Genomic DNA, 25,746 nt, shown 5'->3' with positions numbered 1-25,746 from the left:
TGAAGAATTTATGGAGAAACACACGTGTTGGAGTAATTACTTATAATTAAAAAAATAACACTCAACATTTCAACCTCTATATTGAGGTCATTATCAAGAAAACATGCATATGCACAGAGCACAAGCTACATAATGCTACACAAAAGTAAAATAAATCTGAATGCTTTGTTAATCATTTAGCCTAGCCTGACCTCTGGTGAAAAAAAAAAACAATAAAAAAATCACAATTTTAATATTATAATAAATAAAAACATATTCAAAAATTAAATTAATAAACACAATTAAAATAAATTTTTATACATATCAGTATAATAATATACAGATGATAAAAAAAATTCTAAATAAATAAATAATCAGTTTTATAGCTTAACTACATTAAACACATCTACAGTGCAATAATATTAAGGTTTTCTTGTGTTGGGGTTCTGCCATGATATTCTGAATGCTATATAGGTTGCAGATGGGTCCTCCATATTCTTGGAATTACTAATTCATCATTCTTGTTTAGATTCAGATGATGTTTCAGCATCTCATAAGCTTTCTTGAGCTTTCTTCCCAACCAGGTTTTGGTGCAATGTAGGGACTTCGTACCTTTCCATTTGATTCTGTGGCATGTATGCACTTAAAACATGAAGTACATACATGTCATTTTGCCTCTTTACAAGGCCTTAATAAGAACTCACTCAGTGTATTGTGCACAGGCTGTCTCTATCGCTCTCCCAATGACACCAACCACTCTGAGCTCTTTAACTTCCTCTCCTCAAAAGTTGATTTCCTCCAGTCCCACTATCTTAATAGTGAAATCATCCTCCTAGGTGATTTTAATGTTTGTAACACCAACTGGCTTTCCTCTTCCAGTTGTACAGATCTTGCAGGCAGAGATGCCGAAATCTTTGCCATCACCAATGACTTTACACAAATTGTTCACACGCCGACCAGATAACCCAAATCACTCCCCAAATACCCTAGACCTCTTCCTTATAAACGATCCTTCCAAATATACAGTGAATGTAGTGAACCCCCTGGGTAATTCTGACCACAACCTAGTGCTCATCTCCTGCCCAATGCAACAACGCTCACACAGTCACACCTGCACAAGAGTAATCTGGCATTACAACAGTGCTAAATGGGACAGCCTCTGAGACTACTATGCTTCATTCCCATGGTTGGACTACTGTTTACAGTCTTCCAATCCTAACATATGCACCGAACACATCACCAGAATAATCCTCACTGGCATGATAGCATACATTCCCCACACCACTCTGAACTGCCCCCCCCCCCCATCCAAACCCTGGTTCTCCAAAAAATGTGCCAAGGCTGTGCAAACGAAAAATCAGGCATACCACAACTGGCTCAAATTAAGAACACTAACCTCCTTCAGTACCTATACTGAAGCCCGAAACAGATGCAAAAAAAGTATCAATGATTCCAAAACAGAATTTGAACGGGCAAAAAGCAGGAAGCTTGTCCTAGCGGCAGCATGCCTTTTGGTCTCTCACCAAAGCAATTGTCGCAACTTCAACTTTTGCCCTACACTACTCCCCCCCCCCCTGCTATCATACCCAAATGGCTCAATTGTAACATCACCCACAGAAAAGCTAATCTCCTGGCTTCACACTTCGCCTCCAATGCACACATAACCGACAATGGCAAATGTCCCCCAGTCATTCCAACTGCCCAACACACACAATGCCCCCTGTATCCTTTTGCCAGAAAGAGATCATAAACCTGTTGTCAAAATTAGACACAAAAAAAGCCCCTGGCCCTGATGGCATTCCTCCAATTGTCCTGAAAGTCTGTGCAGCAGAACTGACTCCTATCCTATGCCGTCTATACACACTCTCCTACTCCTCTGGTATATATCCCAAAGCCTGGAAATTGGCCTATATTCAACCCATTCCCAAAAAGGGTGACAAATTGCTGCCATCTAACTACTGCCCTATCTCACTCACCTCAATCCTATTTAAAGTGATGGAGAAAACCATTAACTCTCAACTCCGACTCTACCTTGAAGACACCCAGCTATTAAACGACCACCAGTATGGATTCCGTCGATGCCGATCAACAGGTGACCTGCTGTCATATATCACCCATCTCTGGCCATATGCCATGGAAAAATTTGGTGAATCCCAAGTGGTTGCACTTGATATCTCTAAAGCCTTTGACCGGGTCTGGCACAAAGGCTTATTAAGCAAACTCCCATCATTTGGACTGTTTCAGGACTTCTGCAGATGGATTTCCAACTTCCTGTTTGGGCGCATACTATGTGTGATGGTAGATGGCTCCCTATCCTCTCACTATCCAACAAATGCCGGAGTCCCACAAGGTTCAGTTCTATCACTGACCTTCTTCCTTCTATACATCAATAACCTACTTCAGTTGACCTCCAACCCAATACATAGTGTTGCAGACGAGAGCATATTACACTCCTCCCTCTCATTTGACAAACCCTACTCTACACAACTCGCTTCGACCCACAGAACATCAACCACAACTTCCCTTAACGGACCTCCAAAACATCCTCCGATGGTGCTCAGATAACCTCGTCAACTTCAATGGTAGTAAAACCCAGTTCTGTCTTATTTCACACAAAAAAGAACCTTTTTCCCCAGTATTATTTTCGATAACACTCAAATTCCCAGACAAGATGGGATTTCTCTTCTCGGAATTACCCTGACATCAAGACTCTCCTGGCATAAACACATCACAACCATTGCATCCTCAGCTTCCAAAAAACTAGGTTTTTGCTTTCGCTCAAGACGCTACTTCACCTCTAAACAGCTGTTAACATTATATAAATCACAAATCCGCCCAGCTATCGAATACTGTTCTCACATTTGGAGTGGGGCTCCTAAAAGCTCCCTCAAAATGCTTGACTCAATACAGAGGAGAGCAATTAGACTGATAAACGATTCATCTCTTACTGACCCCCCCCCCCCTCACATAGACGCTTAGTTTCTGCAATTTGTATATTCCACAAATATTTTCATGGAAAATGCTCATCTGAAACAACATCAATAATTCCCCCACTCTCTACTAAACCCATTGGAACACGTATAGCCACCTCCCAACACTGTTTCACAGTACACCTCGAAACCCACAGAACAAGTTTCTTTTCCTCCTCCTTCATCCCTGTTATTGCTGTACTGTGGAACAGTCTGCCCCCTGATGTATTTCCTAAGGAATACAATATACAGGCTTTTAAATCGAATGTTAACAAGTTCCTCTTCTTCCATCCCACTACCCATATACGGTACTAAAGTACTATAGGTTGACCAGCCAACCTCTCGTATATGGGCCCAACATTAAAAAAAAAAAAAAAAAAAAGGAGGCCTTATTAAAGTAGGGTGGTAATTTCATATCCCTACTCAATGATTTTTTTTGACATATATGTGATCATTTGTGTTATATTATTTACATGTGTAGTATTTCCTGAATTGTAAATGTTCAATACCACTTTCTCAATTTCTTAGCCTCATCATTTTTTGCAGTGCAGTTCCATCAGTGTAATATGCAGCTTGTTAATATCTTCAGTCCAAAGTATGCACATAACACCAAACTGGCAAACATTGTATTTGTTCGCATGAATGAAGTCAAATCTTCCTTCAGAATTTCTATATCAGTTTCATTTACTACTGCCCTTTCCAGCTTATCATCAGCATTAAACATCTGGATATTTCTACTTTAAATCATACCTGGCATCATTAATCTACTCATTATGAGATTTAATGGAATAAATACAGCATTAATAAATAATTAAATAACACGCTTGATCACTCCTATATTTCATCTCAGACACTGAGACATCGTCAGGGAACAGTATTAAAATTACAAAAGCACAGAAATTTGCACAAACAATAAACACAAAAGATTAGACTGAGAGGGGAACCTCTGTGGTTTCTGTTGGCTAGCCTTAGCTGTGTGTTGGGCAGAAGACCTAAGAATTAAATTTTCAAATATCCTAGGAAGTTTAATACTACCACCACACACAGGTAGATGTATACACAAACTTTCATATCATCCATCCCCCCCCCTCTCAACAATATGGTTTTATCAAGACCCTTGCTAATAGAGCTTCCAGTCTCTGTTTTATCAATGGTAGAACACAGATTGGAATGAACTTACTGCTGAACTCTCTTTTATTTGCCAGACTTTCATCTCCAATGGTTACAATTATTATTATTATGAGCTACTCCATGGAGTCCTTGGACTCATTGAGAGAGGCCTTAATCATCATGTCAAGCACTATCCAACATTTACACAGTATCTGTCATACTTTGCTTACTATGAACTCATTCACAGTCATGGCACCCACAGCAGACTGGCAACATATTCCACTCATTCACCACTCTCCAAGCAAAAAAAAAACCTAGTTCTAACACTCTTGCTATGATAACTGCACTCTTACTGAGTTTCCATGGATGCTCCTAGTTCTCCAACAACCAGCGTTCTGAAAAATTTCCGAATTAATCTTGTAAACACCTTCAGTAATTTGTATGTCTCAATCATATCATCCCTTTTCTGGCTCTCGACCAGTTTCTGTAACCCACAAATCTTTAAACTGTTCTCATATGGTTCATTCCATAGACCTGCTACCATCTTGGTCACTCGTCTCTGGATCCTCTCCACCTCTTCCTCATTGCCAAGAAACCCAGATCTGCATGCAGCAATCAAGATGGTGTCTTATCTAGGAGTGATAAAGAGGAATGATAATCTGCTTGTCTCTGCTTGTCAAAGTATTCTTCAGTAATCAAGTAATCTGATGAGTTGCTTTAGCTACTTTTGCTGTGTGCCCTCTAAACTTTTAACTTCCTATCCACTAACACTCCCAAATCTTTGGCTTCTTCAGTTTCCTGGAGTACAGTTCCATCAATGTGGTATACAGCTGGTAATCTTTTTACCCCTAAATGCATAACTTACACTTAGCCACATTAAAGGGGATACTAAGGCAAGTGAAGTGAAATCATTAGCTTCTATATACAAGTTGCCCAGTCCTGAAGTTACTTCAGGTGCAAACTTTTGTTTGCTTACACTTGGATAAACGATTAAACCAAGAATATAATTTCTTGGCATCGTTAATTTATAGTATAAACAAGTCAACAACTTCACAAAACCATGTTGTTCCCCATACAGTATTGCATCATTTCCATCTATCCATTCCTGTATTTTGCTCTTCACCAACTTCTCATTATCTAGACAACAAATCCTGATATACTGATCAGTTGATAATTTGCTACATCAGTGTTGGAGCCTCCTTTGTGCAATGGAATTATTTTTCCCCTCTTTTCATCCCCTTGGAACTAATCCATAGCTGAGACTTAGATTAAGCAATGTGGTCAAGGATACTGACAATTCTTTAGCATCTTCATGTTAAACTTAAGCTGGTATACCATCTAATCCCATAGAAGTATTCACATTAAGGTTCTCTTATACGCTATGCACCTCCATTTCATTCACTTCGGTTCTCATATTACTGTAATATCTCCATCTGGATGATATACTCTTGCAAAGTGTTCACTTAGTAATTCTACTATTTTGACTGATTCATTTATCTCCCTACCATTGGTATTCATTAAAATCATTCTAAATTTCCTACTCTGCTTTTTCCTTTCTTACTGCACTATTGGCACTATTGGTTACCCTATTGGCCTGTGCTTTGTACTGTTCATGTGCCTGCTGGTCACCTTTCTCCTTGAATTCCCTCCATAATTCTTTCTTTTTTTTTGCAGCTCCCGCTTGATGATAATCATCCATTTAACTCCCACTTGATATACTCTTTTGACTCTAGGTATGCAGTCTGCCATTACTGCCCTCAAACTCTCCTTTACCATGCACTATCAACACCCATCCCCCTTGCAGTTTCACATTCCATGCCACTGATTCAAGCAATCTCGTAAGCTTGTCATACTCACTAGTCCTGCAATTCCATATACATCCCTCCCCCCCTTTAACTGAAAATTCCACATTCAGCCACCTCCCCTGGTCAAATCCATATGATCACCAATTGGCAGCAACCTTGGTCATATTGGTTATAGACAAATTCTCAGATGCAATTACTAGATTGAGCACTCTCAAACTCCTAGTATATTCCATCATGTGCTTGTCTCAGGTAATTATGCCTTAGTAACTGCATAAATTCCATTTCTTTCCTCCCATGTGTCCTCTCCTCCTTCTTTGAAATTCCTCGTAATAATTACCCATTCTCCACTCATGAGTCTACTTGCCGATGCATACTATCCCAATCATCTTTTAAATCCCCTGGTCTATTTATTTATTTTGTGTGCGAACTGCAGAAAATGTAAGAGCATACATATAAATTATTAAAAGCATACATTTAAAGAAATAGGCATTAAAAAAATAGGGATTAAAAGACAAAAATGGCACTTGCATAAAATATTAAGCATAAACATAAAATGTCAAATTTCACTCATCCAGTGACTAATATATTTTAAATCTGTTTCATTACACTGCATTAAATCTTCTCGGGTACATATATCATTAATGTCTATTAAGCAGCATTGCAGAAGATGATCATCTACACAGACAATGACAGCTGCTCATTGTCTGTGTCGCCCTATCTGTTAATATTCTGCTTTGATCTGCCCATTCTGGAATGAAGTCTATTCAGTGTCTTCCATCTTTGCCAGTCTAGATTTAAGCTGGAAGGAAGAGATTCGTTTAAGTTCAGAGCCTCTGGAGATTGTTCTTGCCACATTGTTGACCTTGTAGCTTTTATGGAATCAACCAATGGTTCCACTGAGTGAATAAAACTTTTCCTTGATCTTAGCCTCTTATGTACTGCAACATGTCCATACAAAGGATGCTGTTCATCATTTAGTTATTTTTTCTGCTCATATCTACTCTGTGTAGTCCTGATGTGAGCAGGTGCAGTACCAGACAGTGAGTATAGATGGTCAATTTTTTTAGGCTTAAGGCAGCCGGTAATGTGCCGACATGTTTCATTAAGAACCTTGTCAATAATTTTGACATGTGATGATATTTCCCAAACAGGGATAGCTCAGCTGTCAAAAACCTCGGCTCATCTGCTCTCCCATGGATCCTCTGCCTCCTCTCTCAGTTCCAGGTGTTTACAAAATTCCTTGTTCCTGCAACTAATCTTATTATGGTAAAACTGGGAGATTTACTGACATCCATAAAGGCATCAATAGACGAACATGAAAAATACATCTGTCGCCATAAGTATAGTCAGGCAGGGCTTGTTGATCATGCCTTGGATACCATGCACAGAATCAAGTTGAAAAAACTATTATTCTTCATCACAAAAAATACAAATTTGAAAGAATTTTTTTAAAAAAATCAGTAGAAGATTTGAAAAATCAACCTCATCTTAATAAATATGGTTGTGTTAAGCTTTCCAAATTTGGGAAACTAATTCTTAGGCCTCCTGCCCAACTCATCTATGGCTAGCCAAGCACCCATAGAGGATTCCCCTCATAGGACTGTAGGCTTTCAGTTTAATCTTTTTCACTTATTGTTTTATGCAAATTTTTGTGTGTTTTTGCAATTTCATTGTTTCCATGACAGTGTCTCAGTGACTCAGATGAAATATAGAAATGATTTAATATTTTGTTTAATTATTTATATGTTCTGTATTTATTCCATTAAACCCCATAATGAGTTCAAACCAGCACGTAAGTATAAATAGTCGATTGTCAGTACATCATTAATGTACAAATTAAACAATAGCAAATAGAGCTCCCTGGCACTGCATTGTTATTGACTATCCCCCCCATTTACTATTCTCTGATGTTTATGTATCAGCTACCATGTTATTCAAGTCTCCATATCTCATTTAGTATTGATGAAATCCTTTCTTTGAAAAAAAAATAATAATAATAATAACTTGGCTTTGAATTCCATGTAGGATGTGAAGAATCTTTATATGAGTTTTTTGCAACTGAAGGTGGTCAGTCTCTTAAAGAGGTGGAAGGGTTTTTCCTCTCAGAAACCTGGTTTTTTTTATCTTGCAAACAAGAAAATTGACTCAAAGAATGCACACAGTTTATAGCATAGCATACACTGGCTCAAATCCTTAGTTGTTTAGGTCTTAATTCAAAGACAATAACATCACCAACATCAATCCTCTTATCCATATCAACTACTCCGGTTTATGTAATAGTTTTATATGAGTATCCTATCAAATGCTTGTCAAGTCAGAGGTATTGTGGTTTTGAGATTCTCCTTATCTAACTCAACTGTCACTGTATTATAAGAAATGAGTAAATTACTAAAGCAATATCTCCCTTTAAAGCTAGCTATGCTGTCACACATAGATTTCCATATTTCTTTTTACCCATTCCTGAATTCAATGCTGTCATCTTTTCTAATACATTATACTCAACCGTGATACCAACAGGCTTTTAATTTCTACTTTTGTCTTTTGGAACTTCCTTTTGGTAATAGAAGCTGTTGCTGTCTTTCCACTGTCTTGGGATCCTGCCATTGCTGAGAGTTAAACAATTTGATCATTGCAAATACGCATTACCATTCTCACAGAGGGTCTTATTATACACAGTACCAATCACTCAGTAATTCAAAAATTATTCTTCAATTACTTTATCATCTGCATTAACTCATTGCCTATTCCTAATCATTCCTCCTTTTACTCACCACATTGCAAATATGCTGACCATTGCTCAAAGCCATTTTATAAGTTTCCATGTATAACCCTTCTGAGCTGAGAACACTATGATGGTAAGGATATTGAATATGAGAGTATTGGATCTATTGACAGCATTATAGGATTTACATAGATAGCCCTAACCAGGAATAACTTAAGGCTACATGAATCCTACGATGCTCACAACATAACGCTCTTATATCTCAGGTCTCTGCATTCACCTGTTGTTTTACATAATCAGTCCTCATTAGCTCAATTTATTTAATTTAGCATATGATGATAAAATAGCTGGGATGCCCACTCAGGCATCTGGCACCATCTTATGAGACCACTATATTACTATTGGTTGTAATGTATTTTTGTCTGTAAATTGCAGATGTTCTGCTGGCTGATTTGCCCGGTTGTGCATAAGGAAAAACCCTTACACAACCTTATGAGACTGGCTAAATAACCTTCAGCTGAAAAGTCCTGATAATGGTTCTTCATGTCCTAGATGGATTTGAATCCAGGTCTTTTCAACTAAAGGGCTTCATCTATACTGACTGAACTATGGTGGCTCTTATTAGTTCCATAAACTCCATTTTCTTCTTCTCATGTGATGTGTGCTCTTTCCTTCTTCCAATCTTTGTTGCCATGGGTCTGTGTGTTCTATAATAATGATTTGCCTTTCACTCACTGAACTAATTTGGCAAAACATTTCATCTAATCTTTCTTTGCACACATCCTAAAAAGTCCTGCTATAGTCATTTTAACTTCACGACTAGGCTACTTATTATAGACTTTCAAACCTTGTATCACACTTTCGCTCTCATTCATCCTTTCGAATTTTCAAACTTTCAAGCCTTTCGTCATACACGCTTGTTCACTGTCAATGCTGCTCGCCACCTTATCTTTAACTGTACTTTGTTTTGTAACTTCTGCCACATTCACATCACATGTTTATCATAATGAGCTTTCAAGTTATTTAAACTCTGCATTCATGATGCACTCCAGCAATGCAATGCATTCCACTCACCAACACCTCTCCATGCAAAAAAATCTGCTCCTCACACCCTTCTTCACCACATCTTTATACAACTTCCAGGGATGGCCTCTCATTATTCCCATCTTAACATCCGCTCTTTTTATAATTCCTTCTGTATTAATCTGATAGAATCCCTTAACTAACTTGGAGGATTCTATCATATCTCCTCTTTTCCTCCAATTCACCAAACCTCTGTAAGCCACATTCCTCAAACTCTTCATAACCAACACTCCAGAGTCCTGATATCACTTTGGTCATTTATCTTTGGATCCTCTCTATTGTTTCCAATCACAATGAAAACTAGGTGATGAAATTTGAGCACAACAGTCCATATGTAATCTGAAGAATGGCTTATATAGAGGCACCACCACTTCCTTATTCCTAAATGCCAATGTACTTTTTTATCAGCAGCGATATGATGTGCAATCTTTGCAACACTTGCAATGTGTCCTCTGAACTTCAGTCCACTGTCTACCATCACTCCAAGATTCTGAATCTCATCCACTCCCTGAAGTACAGCTCCACCAATACAGCTTAGCCTTTTATCTTTTTATCCCAAATTTTACTATTCAGTCCATGATTTTTGTATTTAGAAAGACTCATTCTAGTAGATACCAAATATTTCACTAGGTGGTGTTGATAACCAACATATCAACATTTATGCAGTATTCACCAATGAGAGATAAAAATTCTGTCTGTTTTTATTATGAGAAGTTTTTAAATGATTCCATCCTCTTAATTCACTATGGTCTTATGGTCAACTGCAAGGATGACTGAAGAACAGTCCCACAGAGAACAGCAACTTAATGCAATTCACTTAGAAGGATAACCACCTGGTTACCAGTCATCTCTAGATTTTAATTTCAGTTAGTCTTTTGGTTCAGTAGTATGAGACTGGTGAAAAGGGGATAGCCTTTTCACCAGTCTCATGAATATAAAAGAGCTGAGGCCTTTTTTGTTTATCTCTCCTACTATGTGTTTCTTCTTTCTCCTAATACTGTCAGGTGCTCTTGTATCCCTATACCAATTATTGTAGGACTATGATGAATAGCTCTTTATTTTTCATCTGAATAAAGATTGAAACTGGTCTGGGTAGTTACCCTTCCCATAATCCATAGTATTATGTATGTCTGAAAGGATGTGTGCTTTGCATTATAGAGTACTAAGGCAATTGCTGCGAAGTCCTCAGTACAAGTCATATACAAGTAGCCAAGTCATGTATATACCATACACAAACATTGTTTGCTTATACGTGAATAAGGGATTAAACAAGAATATAATTTCTTGGCAAGCATAATTTAATTTGTAACCAAGTGAAAAAAATTTCTATATTTGTTACTCTTCTCAAGCACTCCTCTTGTCACGGAATCACCATACAAAATTTGATCTTTATTTTTCCCCTTTCAATCTATCATGCTTCTGGTTTCTCTCCCTTGTGTTTCTCCCTTCTTTCACTTCTGTCTCAGGCCATGTGCCTGGCATATTGACATCCTTTCAGTCTCATATTTTGCTCTGTGGAGAACTTCCTTCATTTTTACATCATTTCATTCTTACTGCATTGCCAACCTTGTCTTTCTATCTCAAGTGAACTGTCTTTTCTATCTTTCTATCCCTTGCCAACCTTACCTTTCACAATTGCATTTTCTGACATTCCATCATTCAGCTCACACTGTCATTCTTCTTATTCTCTCCACACTTCTGTGACTCACTCTAAAATATTCCTGACATGCAACCTGCTCACCAGTTTCATTCTCTTTCCATAAATCTTTCATTCTACAAAGTGAATACATTTTTGCCTGTATCATGGTCTATTTATATCCCCTTATTCAAATTCAGTTGTTACGTTCTCATGAAATGTAAGCAGATGACTTAACATTAACAAAATCATTCTGTGTCCTCTATAAAGAATGATATTTCATCTTCCCATTTTTGTGGACAGGCCCTAACCTGCTTCTCCATTTTCTTCTCACTGTTGTAATTGTTTTGTTATTGTTTTTCCATGAATTATATCCATGGGAATACTCAGAGTGAAATCAGTGAAATGAATGAATGTTCTTAGAGTGAATATGCTCTTGCAAAATAGTAGATTAACATAAAAAAAGATACGTAATTATATGCAAAGAATATTTAAGGTGGGGGATATAAATATTTTGTTTAGTTGTAATTTATTAATATTTAATTGCTTTTTTGATAATTAAACTGTAATGATATTTAAATTTTTTTTATAGCACAAGTTTTGAATTAACACCTGAAGATCCTGTGAGTCTAGTAGCAGAGATTATAAGAGTAGCAGAATTGGAATTGAGAGGGTAGCCCTTAATTCTTTTCTTATATAATAAACCTTTATATATATATATATATATATATATATATATACATAAAAAAATTAGTTTGAATGACTATAAAGTATATACAGCAATCCCTCGATCAGTGCGCCTAATGTGTTCTTTAAAAAGGTGTATTAATTGAAAACGCACCTATGGGAAAAAGTATAATCCGTTCCTCAGATTTCTTTTTTGACCCGTAATTTTTTTATATAAGAATTAGGGTATGTCTCAGGGCCTAGTTAAAGGAAACTATGAAGCTGAAAGACAATAAAGCATATTGAGAATATAACTTTTATTATTCTACTTCTTAACAAAGAATTCAGCTAACATAGTTTGGCGGGCATTTTGTTTCTTCATACAACTAACGGTATGGCCCTATTGCCTCTTCTACTCTTCTGCAAATTGTACTGCTTCTCTCTTCATCAGGGTCAGCCTCTAAGTATTGCTGCTTAAAAACTTAGATTGTACGAAAAATATTTTCAAATTGTTTCTATGAAATCTCTTTTGGCTGACTATCAGTGGTTAAATTTTCTTCATATTCTTCGGGATCTTCCTGCTGTGCATCTAAATTTAGCAGGTCGGAATCACTCAATTCTTCAGAATGAGATTTAATTAACTCTTGGACATTATCATTGAAGGGGAGAAAGAAATGGAGGACGTACAAATTGATTCGCCAACACGTGAAATCACATGCTTTATAGATAAAATTTCCCAACTGTTATACAAGCAAAATAGTTACCACTTTAAAAACTACAATGATCATAAAAGAGAAATTATTTTTCCGACGTGTAATAATAAAACAACTCATCCCAGAAGACGGATTGATTACCTTATTATTGGAATGGATTCTCCTTTTTGTGACATGCACAGAAGTGTCGAAGGGTCTCGAATCTGTGGGCGTACTATAGCAGACGACATAAATTTTGGTGATAAAATTTGGAACATAGTGTACATGGAAGTAGTGTAGTATGTCATTAAAAATAACTTTGTAAAATGTTTTCAATCGGTAACTTTATTTCATTCTGGTGAGGGATTTTTTAAAATAATTAGCCATAAAAATTTATAGATAGAAAATTTTTAAAATCTGTAACATTTCTTTTTAAGATATAGGCACACTAATTGAATTTGGATATCGAAAAAAAATGACGCACTAATCAAGGGATTACTGTATGTATGTATATATGTATATACATACACACACTGCTCAAAACAATTAGGGGATATTTTAGTTTCTGTCGGATAATTATAAATTTCTGCAAATAATTATAACTATTGGGTACTTTATACATGAATAAATATTTCTTACTTATGGATAGGGTGTAATTGTGAGATATTGTTTAAATAATCGATATTTATTACAAATTTAACAAATTATACATTTTAGCATAAAATAATTTTAACAAGAATAACAACAATAGCCAAAAATGCTTTTGTTAATTTTTAATAGGGTGTATGGTCTTCATTAACAGCCAAAACAGCGGTACATCTTGATTGCATGAATCGTATAAGAAACAGTTCTTGTGGGATATTTCCCCACTCTTCTGTGAGAGCAATTTTGAGCTCTTGGAGCTATCGTGGTGGCACCAGTCGAGCAGAAACGCTCCTTCCTAAAGTATTCCAGGCATGTTCTTCTGTCAAGTAATGACAAATAGTGATCATCTCTTGGAGTTGTTGATGATGGGCGACCTTGACCTTGTCTTCGGCAAACATTTCCTGTCTCCAGAAAGTGATTCCAAAGTCGCGAAATTGTGCTTTGAGATGCACGACACGCTTGAGCGACAACTTGCTACATTTGTCTAGCTTCTAATTGACCAATGGCTCTCTAAGCCATGGATTCTGGGATATTATGTTCTCTGACATTTTTTACAAAATTATGGGTGATAGGTGACACAAGTTTACAATTGAAGTGATAATTATGCACTGTGGAAGTGAGCACAACAAGTCGTGTTTTTATATCCCTCACATGCTAATACGGCTAAGACAAGTTTCAATGTCTTAACATGATTTTGTACGCAGTTGCATATTGTATATTACCCTGTTGTATATTAAGAATATTTTAAAATAAGTGTGTTACATTTGTAAATTATTTTTATAACTTTATAATTTACAAGAAAACCAAAATATCCTCTAATTGTTTTGAGCAGTATATATATATATATATATATATATATATATATATATATATACAGGGTGTTCGGGATAAATTTGACATATTTATAATTAATTATATTTTTCCGTAAGTTACATGTATTAACACACACTTCTCTTCATTTAAAAGTTTGGACCCTTCTTCATTCATATACAAGATGTCAGAAAGGATGGATAGCTGGAACCCACCTGAATCATGGAAGAGAATAACTTGTATCATGATGATTCGTGCCCGCCATCAAAATAAGGATATTACGACTGCTGCCCAATGCTCCCTGAATACAGTAAAAACAATCAGGCATGAACTAGAGACTTGCAATGGTGACTACGAGGATGTAGCAAGAAGAAAGATCCCTAGCAGACGATCTGATTGCGTTCGTACAGCAGAATTCCTCGCAAATCTGCAGGAACAGGTGTTGAAGAACCCTGGCATTGGAATTCGGGCTTTGTTCGTGGAGTTGCTAACTGTAGTCAAGCCCTGGATAACAAGGGTAGCCAATGGTAGGCCGTATGTATGGCAGCAGGATTCGGCCCCTTGCCACACCTCTGGGAAAAGTCAAAAATGGTTGTCTGAAAATTTCTACGACTTCACCAGTCCAAATGTTTGGCCTCCAAACTCCCCAGACCTTAACCCCATGGTTTATTTTGTATGGGGCGCAGTTGAAAAAGACACCAATCGCACTTCCAGTAATACAAAAGCCCAGTTAATGGATAAAATTAAAACAGTTTTTGCGGCCCTTCCCAGGGAGACTGTAGCATCAGCTTGTTCGAGGTTCCGAAGCAGAATTGAAGCTGTGATCGATGCTAATGGTGGTTATTTTGAGTAAATCTTGTTGATAGTATTGTAATTAATTCTGCCTGTAATGTTTTTTTGTCAATTCATTAAATTTAATAGATACAAAGAAGATTTTCTTTTTCCTTACGAAACTGTCAAATTTATCCCGAACACCCTGTATATATATATATATATATATACTCTTAAGCTAATCAATATAAATTAGGCTTGCTGTTTTCAGATTTTATACAGTTGCATTAGTATTATAATAATATTCATGCATTTTACCATTCTTTATATAGAGTAACATATTTACACTTTCACTGCCCAATACTATAGTTAGAATTATATTGTACAGTTATTGCTTTATTTATTTATTTATTTATTTGACAAGACTTTTGTGTTATCACAGTGGTTTTGTTTAAAATATTTGTATTGTATCGATTTTTTAAAATTATATATAAAATTATTTCACGTAATATACATCTAAATTAAGGGGATAAAAATCCCTTATTATTTAACAGCCAGTATGTGAAACTCTGAGATCGAAAACTACAATATAAGAGTTTCATGCCGCAGAACTAACGGCGAATCCAAGCGTAAGTGAACACCTCGTAGTACAACACCAAGGCAACTCGAAGCAAAGGTGGAGCAAGCTACCTCACTCTCCTTGATATTTTCTCATAATGTAAAACACAGCTCCTAGGAGATGTAATACTGCCTTACGTCACTACCCAGACCGGTTTCAACCTTTTTAGAGGTCTCATCAGTGAGTAGGTAGACCTAAATATCAAAGTTTAAGTGAAAAGAACTTACATACCTTCACTATACAAATGCCAGAAAGGTGTGCCCATATATTATAACTACCAGGTGTTCACTTACGCTGGGATTCGCCGATAGTTCTTTGGCATGAAACTCTTAGCTCGTAATTTTCGATCTCAGAGTTTCGTATACTGGCTGTTAAATAATAAGGGATTTTTATCCCCTTAATTTAATTAACTTTGCCAGAAAAAATAGCAGTTTGGCTTTTTATCTTAGTTAAATGTTTTTTATCTCAGGATGGTAAGCTAGTTATTTACTCAGGTGGTGACTCAAAACATCATGGGGGTAGCTGTGATACCAGGCCCAGAAAGTTATAATAATAAGGGATTTTTATCCCCTTAATTTAATTAACTTCATCAGAAAAAATAGCCATTTGGCTTTTTATCATAATATACATCTGTTATATTATCTGTAGACTGCCCCCCCCCCTTTTTTTTTCTTTCCTTCTTTCTTTTCTTCTTGCCCCCCCCCCCCTTTATCCAAGTGTGAGGAAACTTTGTTTCCTCACACTTGGATAAAGGATTAAACTAAATTTATTATAGTCTAACCAAGTGAAAAATAAACTTTTAACAGAAGGTATAAGATTAATCTTAGAAGGGAATTTTACATAGGCACATGGAATGTTCAGGGTTTACAGATGACTACTCTTGAGGTTGTCTGTAAAGCGATGGACAGGTATAAAATTGACGTCGTGGGAATTACAGAGATCAGATGGAATGGAGAAGGTCTCTTCAAAAGACAGGATGGCAAGCTAGTTATTTACTCAGGTGGTGACTCAAAACATCATGGGGGTATCTGTGATACTAAAGACAGCTCAGGCAAGAAGTCTTCATGGTTATAACCCCATTAATGATAGGATACTTTCTATTAGACTTAAGGCTCAGCCTACCAATGTATTAATCATGGTAGTTTATGCACCCACACATGGATTGGCCTGAAGAAGAAGAGAGTGAGGAATTCTATGAAAACTTACAAACTGTTTTGGACTACCTACCAACAAGAGACATACTTTACATCTTAGGGGACTTAAATGCAAAAGAGGGAAGAGTATTAGTCAGGCCAGAGTGGGGCATATTTGGACTGGGTGAACGTAACACCCATGGTGAAAGACTGGTGGAATTTGCCCATGCTAACAGATTAGTTATTACCAATACCTGCTTCCAGAAACATCCACGATGGACCTATACTTGAATATTTAACATTGATAGGTCAAGGTACAAGATTGATTACATCCTGGCTCTCCAGCGGTGGAAGATGAGCATCTCTGATGTGCATACTTGTCCTGGAGCAGATTTTGGTACAGTCCATCAGCTAGTAAAAGACAAAGTAAGACTAAGACTCTGAAAACTTCCAGGTTAGGCACATCCTACTAGATTGGATGTTAGAGTAATTCCTAGTGGATTCACGGAAGAAACATCGACTGGGTTGGATGATTTTCTGGAGACTAGTGAGGAGAACTCACCGGAAATGCTTTGGGAAGGAGTCAAGGTGATAATATGGGATACAGCAAAGAAGTATCTCTGAGCCCAATAAGAAGACCAAGAGACCCATGGATATCAAATTCAACATGGGAACTAATCAAAAGCAGGCAGTTGGAAAAACAAAGAGGCCCAGAGACTGAAGAATATAAGAGATTACATAGAGAAATCAGAAAACCCATCAAGCAAGACAAGGAAAAGTTCTATACTAATAAAGGTGAAGAAATAGAGTTCCAGATGAGAAGGCATAATTATAAAAGGATGTTTTATTTAGTTCGTAACTTAAAGCACAAGTTTAAGCCCATATTGAATGTCATCAAAGACAGGAATGGAACATTACTAACAGAAGAGTTGGAAATCAAAAACAGGTGGAAAGAATACTGTGAGGAACTGTACAACAGAGTGGATAAAGAAAATGTGGAGCCCTCTGACCAGGAAAATTTTAATTTGGAACCTCCTCCACTTAGACATGAAGTAGAAATAGCAGCTTAACAGCAATAAGGTCCCAGGTGGATGAAATCCCAGCAAAGTTAATTAAGGCTACAGGGAAAGGAAGGATAAGAGTGTTTCATAGATTGATTACAAGGATATGGAAGATAGGGTCATGGGCTAGAGACTGAAAGAAGTTGGTGAGTTAAGAAATAAGAAAGGTGATATGAAGGTGTTCAAGAACTATAGAACTATTAGTTTAATATCTCATGCAAGCAAAATTTTATTGAAGATCATACTAAATAGTATTGAGCCCAAAGTTCAGGCAGAGATGTCTGAGGAACAAGCTGGTTTTAGGAAAGTTAAGGGCATCAGAGATCAGATCCTTTGCCTTAGACAGATCATAGAAAAATATAAAGAATTGAGACTTCCTCTGGGAATGTATTTTTTACACTACTCTAAAGCTTTTGACTGTGTTCAGCATGTGAAACTGTGGGAAGTAATGAAAAGAATGGGTTCTCCTCAACACACTTTAGATTGATAGCCAACTTGTACAGAGAGCAAGAAGCCATGGTAAGAACAGGTGTTGGATTGACTGACTGGCTTCAAGTTGGAAAAGGAGTAAGGCAAGGATGTTTACTTTCTCCTCACTTGTTTAGTATATATGTGGAGGACATCATGCATGAAGCATTGGATGAACTCAAAACGAATTAGGATAGGAGGTAGATTGATCAGTAATCTGAGGTATGCTGTGATGATACAGTACTCCTTTGTAATGACATGGAAGAACTAGGACTAATTCTTGACAAAGTTAACAAGATCAATAATAACAGAGGACTTCAACTCAATCCTAGCAAGACAAAGATTATGGTTCTCAAAGGAAATACAAACAGGGAAGCTCTTGAGAAGTCAGCAAGTTTGAGTACCTGGGATCCATTATCAATCTGAAGAGTTGCTGTTCAGAAGACATCAGAAGAAGGTTAGGAATGGCTAAAACAACAGTCAGAGACCTGTCTAAAATCTGGAAGGATGGATCTATCTCCATGGGAACAAAGGTGAGGATTTTGGATGGGATGGTTGTTTTTCCAACAGCAACTTATGGATGTGAGACTTGGAACCTAAAGAAGTTAGATAAGAAACGGATATATGCTTTTGAGATGTGGTGTTACAGAAGGCTGTTGAGGATATCATATACTGAAAGGCGTACAAATGAATACGTGTTAGAAAAGATCAGTAGAACTTTAAGGCTCCTTAAGGATATTGACAGAAGAAAGTTAAAATATTTTGGACATATTGAAAGGATGGAAGGGAGACTTCTCAGAACAGTAATAGAAGGTACAGTTCCTTGAAAAAAGAGGAAGTGGTAGACCATCAGTGAGATGGATGGATGGTGTGTGTATGGAGTGACTGATCTTCAGAGAGTTGAGGCCTCCAGAAAAGTAAACAACAGGACTACATGGCAAGGCCTGATGTGACACATCATTGAGCATTGGAGTGACCATATGGTATTTGTAAATGCCCAGTAAACATATAGATATAGAAACATGTTTCAGTGAATTAGCCATTTTGAATAGATGAGAGGTAATACTAAAAAAATGGGAAACGTAACACCAAATTCAATACAGTTTTTTATGATAAAATTATTTTTTTTATATAAGTGAGTTGTTCTCAGTGAAATGAACACTGTTTTTGAGATTGAGTAATGGTTCTGTGAATTCTACTTCAAAAGTTTTATAAAAGTTAGAACAATGATAATAATGCAACATTTTTGTACTCTGTAATGTATTATTATGTAAATATCTCTATGCAGCCTATCCCTCCTTAACCTCTTTAATGAAAAGCATGTAGCTGCCAATTAGCAATCCATTCTACTCATTAACCACTCTACAAATCTAATCCTCATGATCTTGATAACTGCAATACATTCTACTCATTAGCCACTTTACTCATTACTCATTCTACTAATCAGTGGCTAATGAATAGAATGTATAACTGCAATACATTCTACTCATCAGCCACATTACAAATCTAGTCCTAATGATTTTGATAACTTCACTCTTATACAACTTTCTAGTGTGACCCATTATTCTTTTTTCTTCACCGATCAACTATATTTTGGAATGTTCCCTATGAGAACAGTTGGAAGAGACAGCAATAAGTGATATATAAAAAGGGATAATAATTTCATTATCCCTATTTGTCAGTGTGCCTTGAAACACCCAAGTGAAACTTTGAACTGTTTTGTCAACATTTTCAGTAATGTTTTCAATCCTGTCCACCTTCCAATCAGTTTCTTGCAGTTCATTATTATCAATTCATTATTACCATATACAGCTTGTAATCTTTTCACTCCAAAGGATCTGTAAGCTAGGATGATACTTCCTGATTTAGTATAAAGTATGCTATTATCTATTTCCATATTTAATTTTCTATCTTCACAAAATATTAGCCTAAATAGCTGAAATATTTTACTTGATGTATAGGTTCTTCATTTTGAATGCAGTTGATATTTTTTATGCCATTATTGGTTTTCATAGTTTGTCTTTTTAATACTGATTTTTGCCAGTATTAAAAAGTAATTCTTCATTTCAGTTAAGAATTTCAAAGATTTGTTGTGGGCTTATTTGGGAGTGTAGATTATACAATAAAGATCCTGAGCTGAGCGAATACAGGATGTCCGAAAATTATCTTTACAATTTCTGAATGAAATATTTATTAACACAAATAAAATTACTAATCAAGGAAATTCGGACAAAGAAAACCCAGAAATTTTTTTTTAATTGAAGTAACAAAGTTGCAAACATTCAATTTGAGCACCATTAGTGATTCACAAAACATCCAGACAATAATCTAAATGCTGCAATATATTCACATCAATGCTTGCAGCACCTCTGCAAGCATTGATGTGAATGTATTGAATCAATGATCTGAAGATAAGAATCAAGAGTACCTCTTGATTCTTACCTTCAGATCATTATTTCCTGTGACCTGAGTGTTGTACACATGATCTTTGAAAGAAATCGTTAAGTGTGGTGTCAGGTGTAGGCACCTCCATGTCCAATCAACCTTCTGTGATGTCTTTTTCAGCAGCTTATAGACAATCAAGGTCCAATGTGGCGGTGCGCCATCTTGCTAAAAGATGATATGTGAGAACTGGAAGAACTGGTTGCAGTTCGGTATCAGCATATGATGATGTGCATGGCTCTGAAACTTGCTACATAGTCGAAGACAAGTGATTAAAGTGATCAAGTGGTAAAAAAAAAATATATATACACATTTAATGAAATTAAAATAATACATACATTAAATAAAATTACATAACTACAAAAATAACTGGATCCAAGACCTTCTAAAATAAATCTACACTTTAGAGATTTTCTTATCCAAAAATACTAAAATCATTCATTCTCTGACTCATTCTATTACTGGGTTGTTTAACATATACGTAATCATGTCTACCAGACTAAACATCTTGTTTTTGCAACAACAACAAAAAAAAAAATGTTAATTTTTTGTTGTTGCAAAAACAGAGTCAGTTTCTTTGTCAGGCCCTTTCCAAAAATATAAAAATTTTCTTCTTCTTTTTGTGGGATCTTTTTTTATCTCCCTTATGTAGCATACAATATTATTCCATCTGTCTCACTGAAATATAAATATTCTTACCTCTTGCAGTTCTATTTCATGCACAATTTACTAAATTTTGTACCAGAGAAAGAAGTTTCTTACACTACTTCATAAACAACATATCTAAGTTGAGCTCTTCATGTTAAGCCACATTACAGTTTCAAATTTCACCAATTGCCTTTTCCATAGTAATCCGGTGTTCTGACAGAAGATGAAACTTTCCATTCTGCGTTTCCTTGAACATTCAATTAGAATGTCAACTCCAATATTTTCTTTTATTTACTAAATGCTTGTTGACAGTCTCAACTCCTCCAGTTTAAAGACTCACAGTTCTAGGATTCCTTTTCGGAATCTTCTATTAATATTCTCCCAACTGTCACATTTTCTTAAAAACTTCATAAGAACAAAATTCTCTGGTTGCTATTCTCAAAACTTTAATTTTCTCCCTACTTGTTTTCCTCCATCCTCCAGATACCGAACTCTCTCTCTCTGTCAGCTGTCAATCACCCATCAGTTTCCTCAGTGAGCGTGTGCACTCCATCTAAATGGCAAGCGAGAAGCTACCTATAATGGCTGACACGTTGTCTTTGTTAGCGTAATGAGAATACCTTTACAAAACATATAATAAATATCTCAATATTTAATAATTTTAAATTACAATAAAAAGAATTGGAAGTAACATACCTATCAGAATCAGTAAAGACATCAATTTTGAATGGTTTACATTGCATTTTGACAATAATAATATCAATGATGGGCACATCGCAAGTCCTAATATACGTGTTATGAAACCCAAATTAATAATATACTAGAATAGAAAAACAATTGTAAAAAGATTCATAATTGTAAATTATGATTATTTTTACATCAGTTTCATCTTTCTTTTTTTTTTTTAAACAATTTCTAAATACACTCATACCTCTCTATACAGCTTTTCGCTATAACGACTTTGTGTAATTATGGCTAAGTTTTGATTTACGGCCTACAATTTTTCAATATACGGCCAGAAAGTTGGGAAATCCCCTGTGTACATCTTTTGTCATGTATTCTAGGCCAGCCACACCGCTCTGCGCAGGAACTACTTGCGTCATCTTGTAGTCGCGCAATCTTCGCGTAGCACATAATTTGTACATTTGATGAGGAACAACAAGAGCCAGTTGTTTGCCGGCAATTAACCTCAAAGGATTTATCGAATGTGCTTACTCATTTCAAACAAAGAATAAACATCCTACTTTAAAACGATCCTAATGAAGAATGTAGTGCCAAAGTTTCTTGCAGCATTAACACAGTTATTAACTGCTACAAAGAATTGCAAAATAAAAAGAAAAGGGATGCAATACAACAAATGGTGGACAAATTTTTAAACTGGGTCCTCAAACAACAACAGATGGTGACATTAATGAAGTGATGCCGTGCAATTCGTCATCAGACTGATTCGAAAATTAAAAAAAAAACAACATTCATTTGTTATTTGTGTTTTATTTTATTAGTACGTATTATAGAATTATATTTTTGTTTTTATTAATAACTAATGTAAACGATATTTTAAATGAAAAAAAAAAAAGCATTTTCAACCAGAAACCCAATGATTTTCTATTTTTTTTATAAAATTGGAATGGATCTTACCGAATTTATACGGCTTTATGTGGAAATAAATGATTCGTTATACAGCATTTCGCTTTACAGCCGACTTTTCATGAACGTATCTTGGCCGTATAACGAGATATGGGTGTATTTAACTCATCTGACAAAACTTACAATTCTTTTAATTCTTATGCCTAGAACTTAAATAATAAGGAGGTTTTTGCTGATCATTATTTACAACTCTGAATGGGTACTAGGTTTCAGAATCATCTGATGCTAGAGATAATTGGGAATTTACATTTTCCGATTCATTATATTTACTAATTTAATTTCTGTACTTTTCAAATGTTTCACTTAAATTATTTGAATTATGTCCTAAATTTACAGAATCATCACTATCAAAATCAAATTCTACAGGCTGAGATTCTTCATTAACTAAATTAGAGGTATTTTCACATTCCTCTGGTTTATTTAATTCTAAGTTAACTAACCTATGATACTCTATTATTTCATCCATGTAAGAATCTTTTTCATTATCATCACTCTTATGTTGTACATTATCTGAATTATGTACCCTGGGGTTTCTGGAATTTCTTGCATTAGGTTTTGTTTTACCCAAATTTAATTTTCTCCTTTGCTGTGTAATTGAATTACGCAGCAAAGGATCTTATAAGGTTTGAAACTATTCCCTTTCCTACTATCTGATTGTGAATGAGATACACAATTAGTATCAGAAAAACAACCCTCATCTTTCAATATTTTATTCATATTGTCTCCTAACATAATTAAATTTCTACTTCCTAAAAAGTACCTTTTTTTTTTAGTGTACATTTTTATCACAGTGTATATTTATAATTTTACTGGGATTTCTGACATCTTGAATTCTTAAATTCTGTGAATTTTAGAATTCAAGATGAATTTCAGGTCCATATTGAATTCTAGAATTCTATATGGACCTGAAGCTTTCCTTCCATTTCCCAACCCTTTTTATACTAGATTTATCATCTAACAATACTAAATCTCCTAGTGCAAAAGACTTATACTTTTGAAATGATTAATATACTGTCTGGTTTTCTGTGAACTTTATTTATTTCACCTACTAACCTATGAGTACTGGAAAATTTATCTACTACTAGCTAGGTACTCATTTATTGTCATTATATCCTGTATTAGGAATGAGTGAAACGAGTTCATGAGGAAAGATTACATCAAAACCATATAAAGCAAAAGATGATTTTTCTTTGATAGCAGAATGAAAAGCAGATCTGCATGCAAATAATGCTTGAAAAAGATGTGTCCTAATCATTCATTTTATTGTTTGCGGATTGCAATAATCTTTGCAGTTTGATTCTTCATTGAGATTGCTTCAGGAAATCTAGTTAGCAAATCTATGGTTAGGAATATATGTATTGCCCTTTTTAGTAGTTGGCAGTGGACCTACTGCATCAATATCAACAGCCTGAAAAGGTCTGATTGGGATTGGAAATAGTTGTAGGAGCTTTTCATCTGAAGGGGGATCTTATTTGGCACTTATGGCATAATTTAACATATGTGAGGATGTCACTGTTCATACCTTTCCAGATGTAATGATCATTTATTCTTTCCCAAGTTCTAGAAAAGCCTTGGTGTCCTGCCAAGTCAGAATCATGGAAAGTGTACGTAATCCAAGGAATCATTTGAGTTGGTGCCAATATTTTCACTTTCAACCTTCCTTCTTCCATTTGTCTAGATAAGAATAATCTATCATTATCTAAATATAAGTTTTCCAGGTTTAAAAATGTATCAAATTGAGTTTCACCCCCCCCCCCCAATACTGCTTCATAAATAGTATGGAATCATCTTTCTGAGCTTGGACAATCTCATCCTTTTCCGAGATTTGTGAACTAGGTTCCTTATTCATCTTATGAGCTACATGAATTTTAGATTTCTCTTTATCTTGATTCAAATGGCTATTCCCAGATGATTCATCATCGTCAGATCCTAGATATCTAGATAAGTAATCAGCTACTATATATTTCTTTTTCCTGGAATATAAGCCACACCAATATCATATTCCTGCAGTTCCAGTGCCCACCTAATTATACGTTGATTTTTATCCTTCATAGTACTTAGGAATGACTGAGGCTGGTGATCAGATCTTATTTTAATAGGTTGTCCTAACAACAAGTATCTAAATTTTCTCAAGGGAAAAATTATTGCTAGAGCTTCCTTTTCTAAGGTCAAATAGTTCAATGCTGGACTTGATAGTTTCCTACTAATAAAAGCTACTGGCTTAAACTCTTCTTCTTTCTGTTCTAACACAGAAGCAATGCAGTCATTCGAAGCATCAGTAGAAAGATAAAAAATTTCACCAAATTTAGAATACATGAGAACTGGAGCTTTAGTTAATGCCAGTTTTAGGTTGTTGAATGCTTCTTGTTGAGCTTTGCCCCAAATAAATCCAATACCTTTCCTTGTCAAGTACACAATGGGTCTCAATAGCTGTGAACAAATAGGAATAAATTTTCTATAGAAATTTAATGTGTCAATGAATCTAAGAACTTGCCTAACTGTTTTTGGAGGTTTAGCTGGTAATATGCATTCTACATTTGACTGAGTTGGCATAATTCCTTCATTGCTGATTTTATAACCTAAATATTCAACTTCTTTTAAGAAAAATTGGCATTTAGATTTAGAGCACTTTAAAGATAGATTTGCTTCATCTAATCTCTTGAATCCACAGGATTTTACAGTGGCTACCTATATCCTTTGAATAAATTAAAAGATCATCCTGAAAACAGATGACTTCATTTCCCATGATATCTGATAACACAAAATTCATTAAAGACTGGAATGACATGGCAGAATTTCTTGCACCTTGTGGTAATCTACATAGCTGATATTTTTACCAT

The 25,746-nt window shown here is 35.6% G+C and overlaps 1 protein-coding gene across 1 annotated transcript in view; it reads left to right on the top strand.

Annotated features, from left to right (window-relative positions):
• Nucleotides 1-25,746, top strand: part of LOC150100151 (integrin alpha-PS1-like) — a 573,942-nt gene that overhangs the window by 357,175 nt on the left and 191,021 nt on the right. The window contains exon 19 of the mRNA XM_090402382.1: nt 11,897-11,977. Within this exon, the coding sequence (XP_090258508.1) occupies nt 11,897-11,977 (81 nt within the window). The remainder of the gene's footprint in view (nt 1-11,896; nt 11,978-25,746) is intronic.

This window comes from Typopeltis vanoorti, chromosome 13 (assembly GCF_054136105.1).
Source record: "Typopeltis vanoorti isolate ZY-2024b chromosome 13, IOZ_Tvanoo_1.0, whole genome shotgun sequence".
Lineage (NCBI taxonomy): Eukaryota > Metazoa > Arthropoda > Arachnida > Uropygi > Thelyphonidae > Typopeltis > Typopeltis vanoorti.
This window is presented reverse-complemented; position numbering and strand designations above follow the sequence as displayed.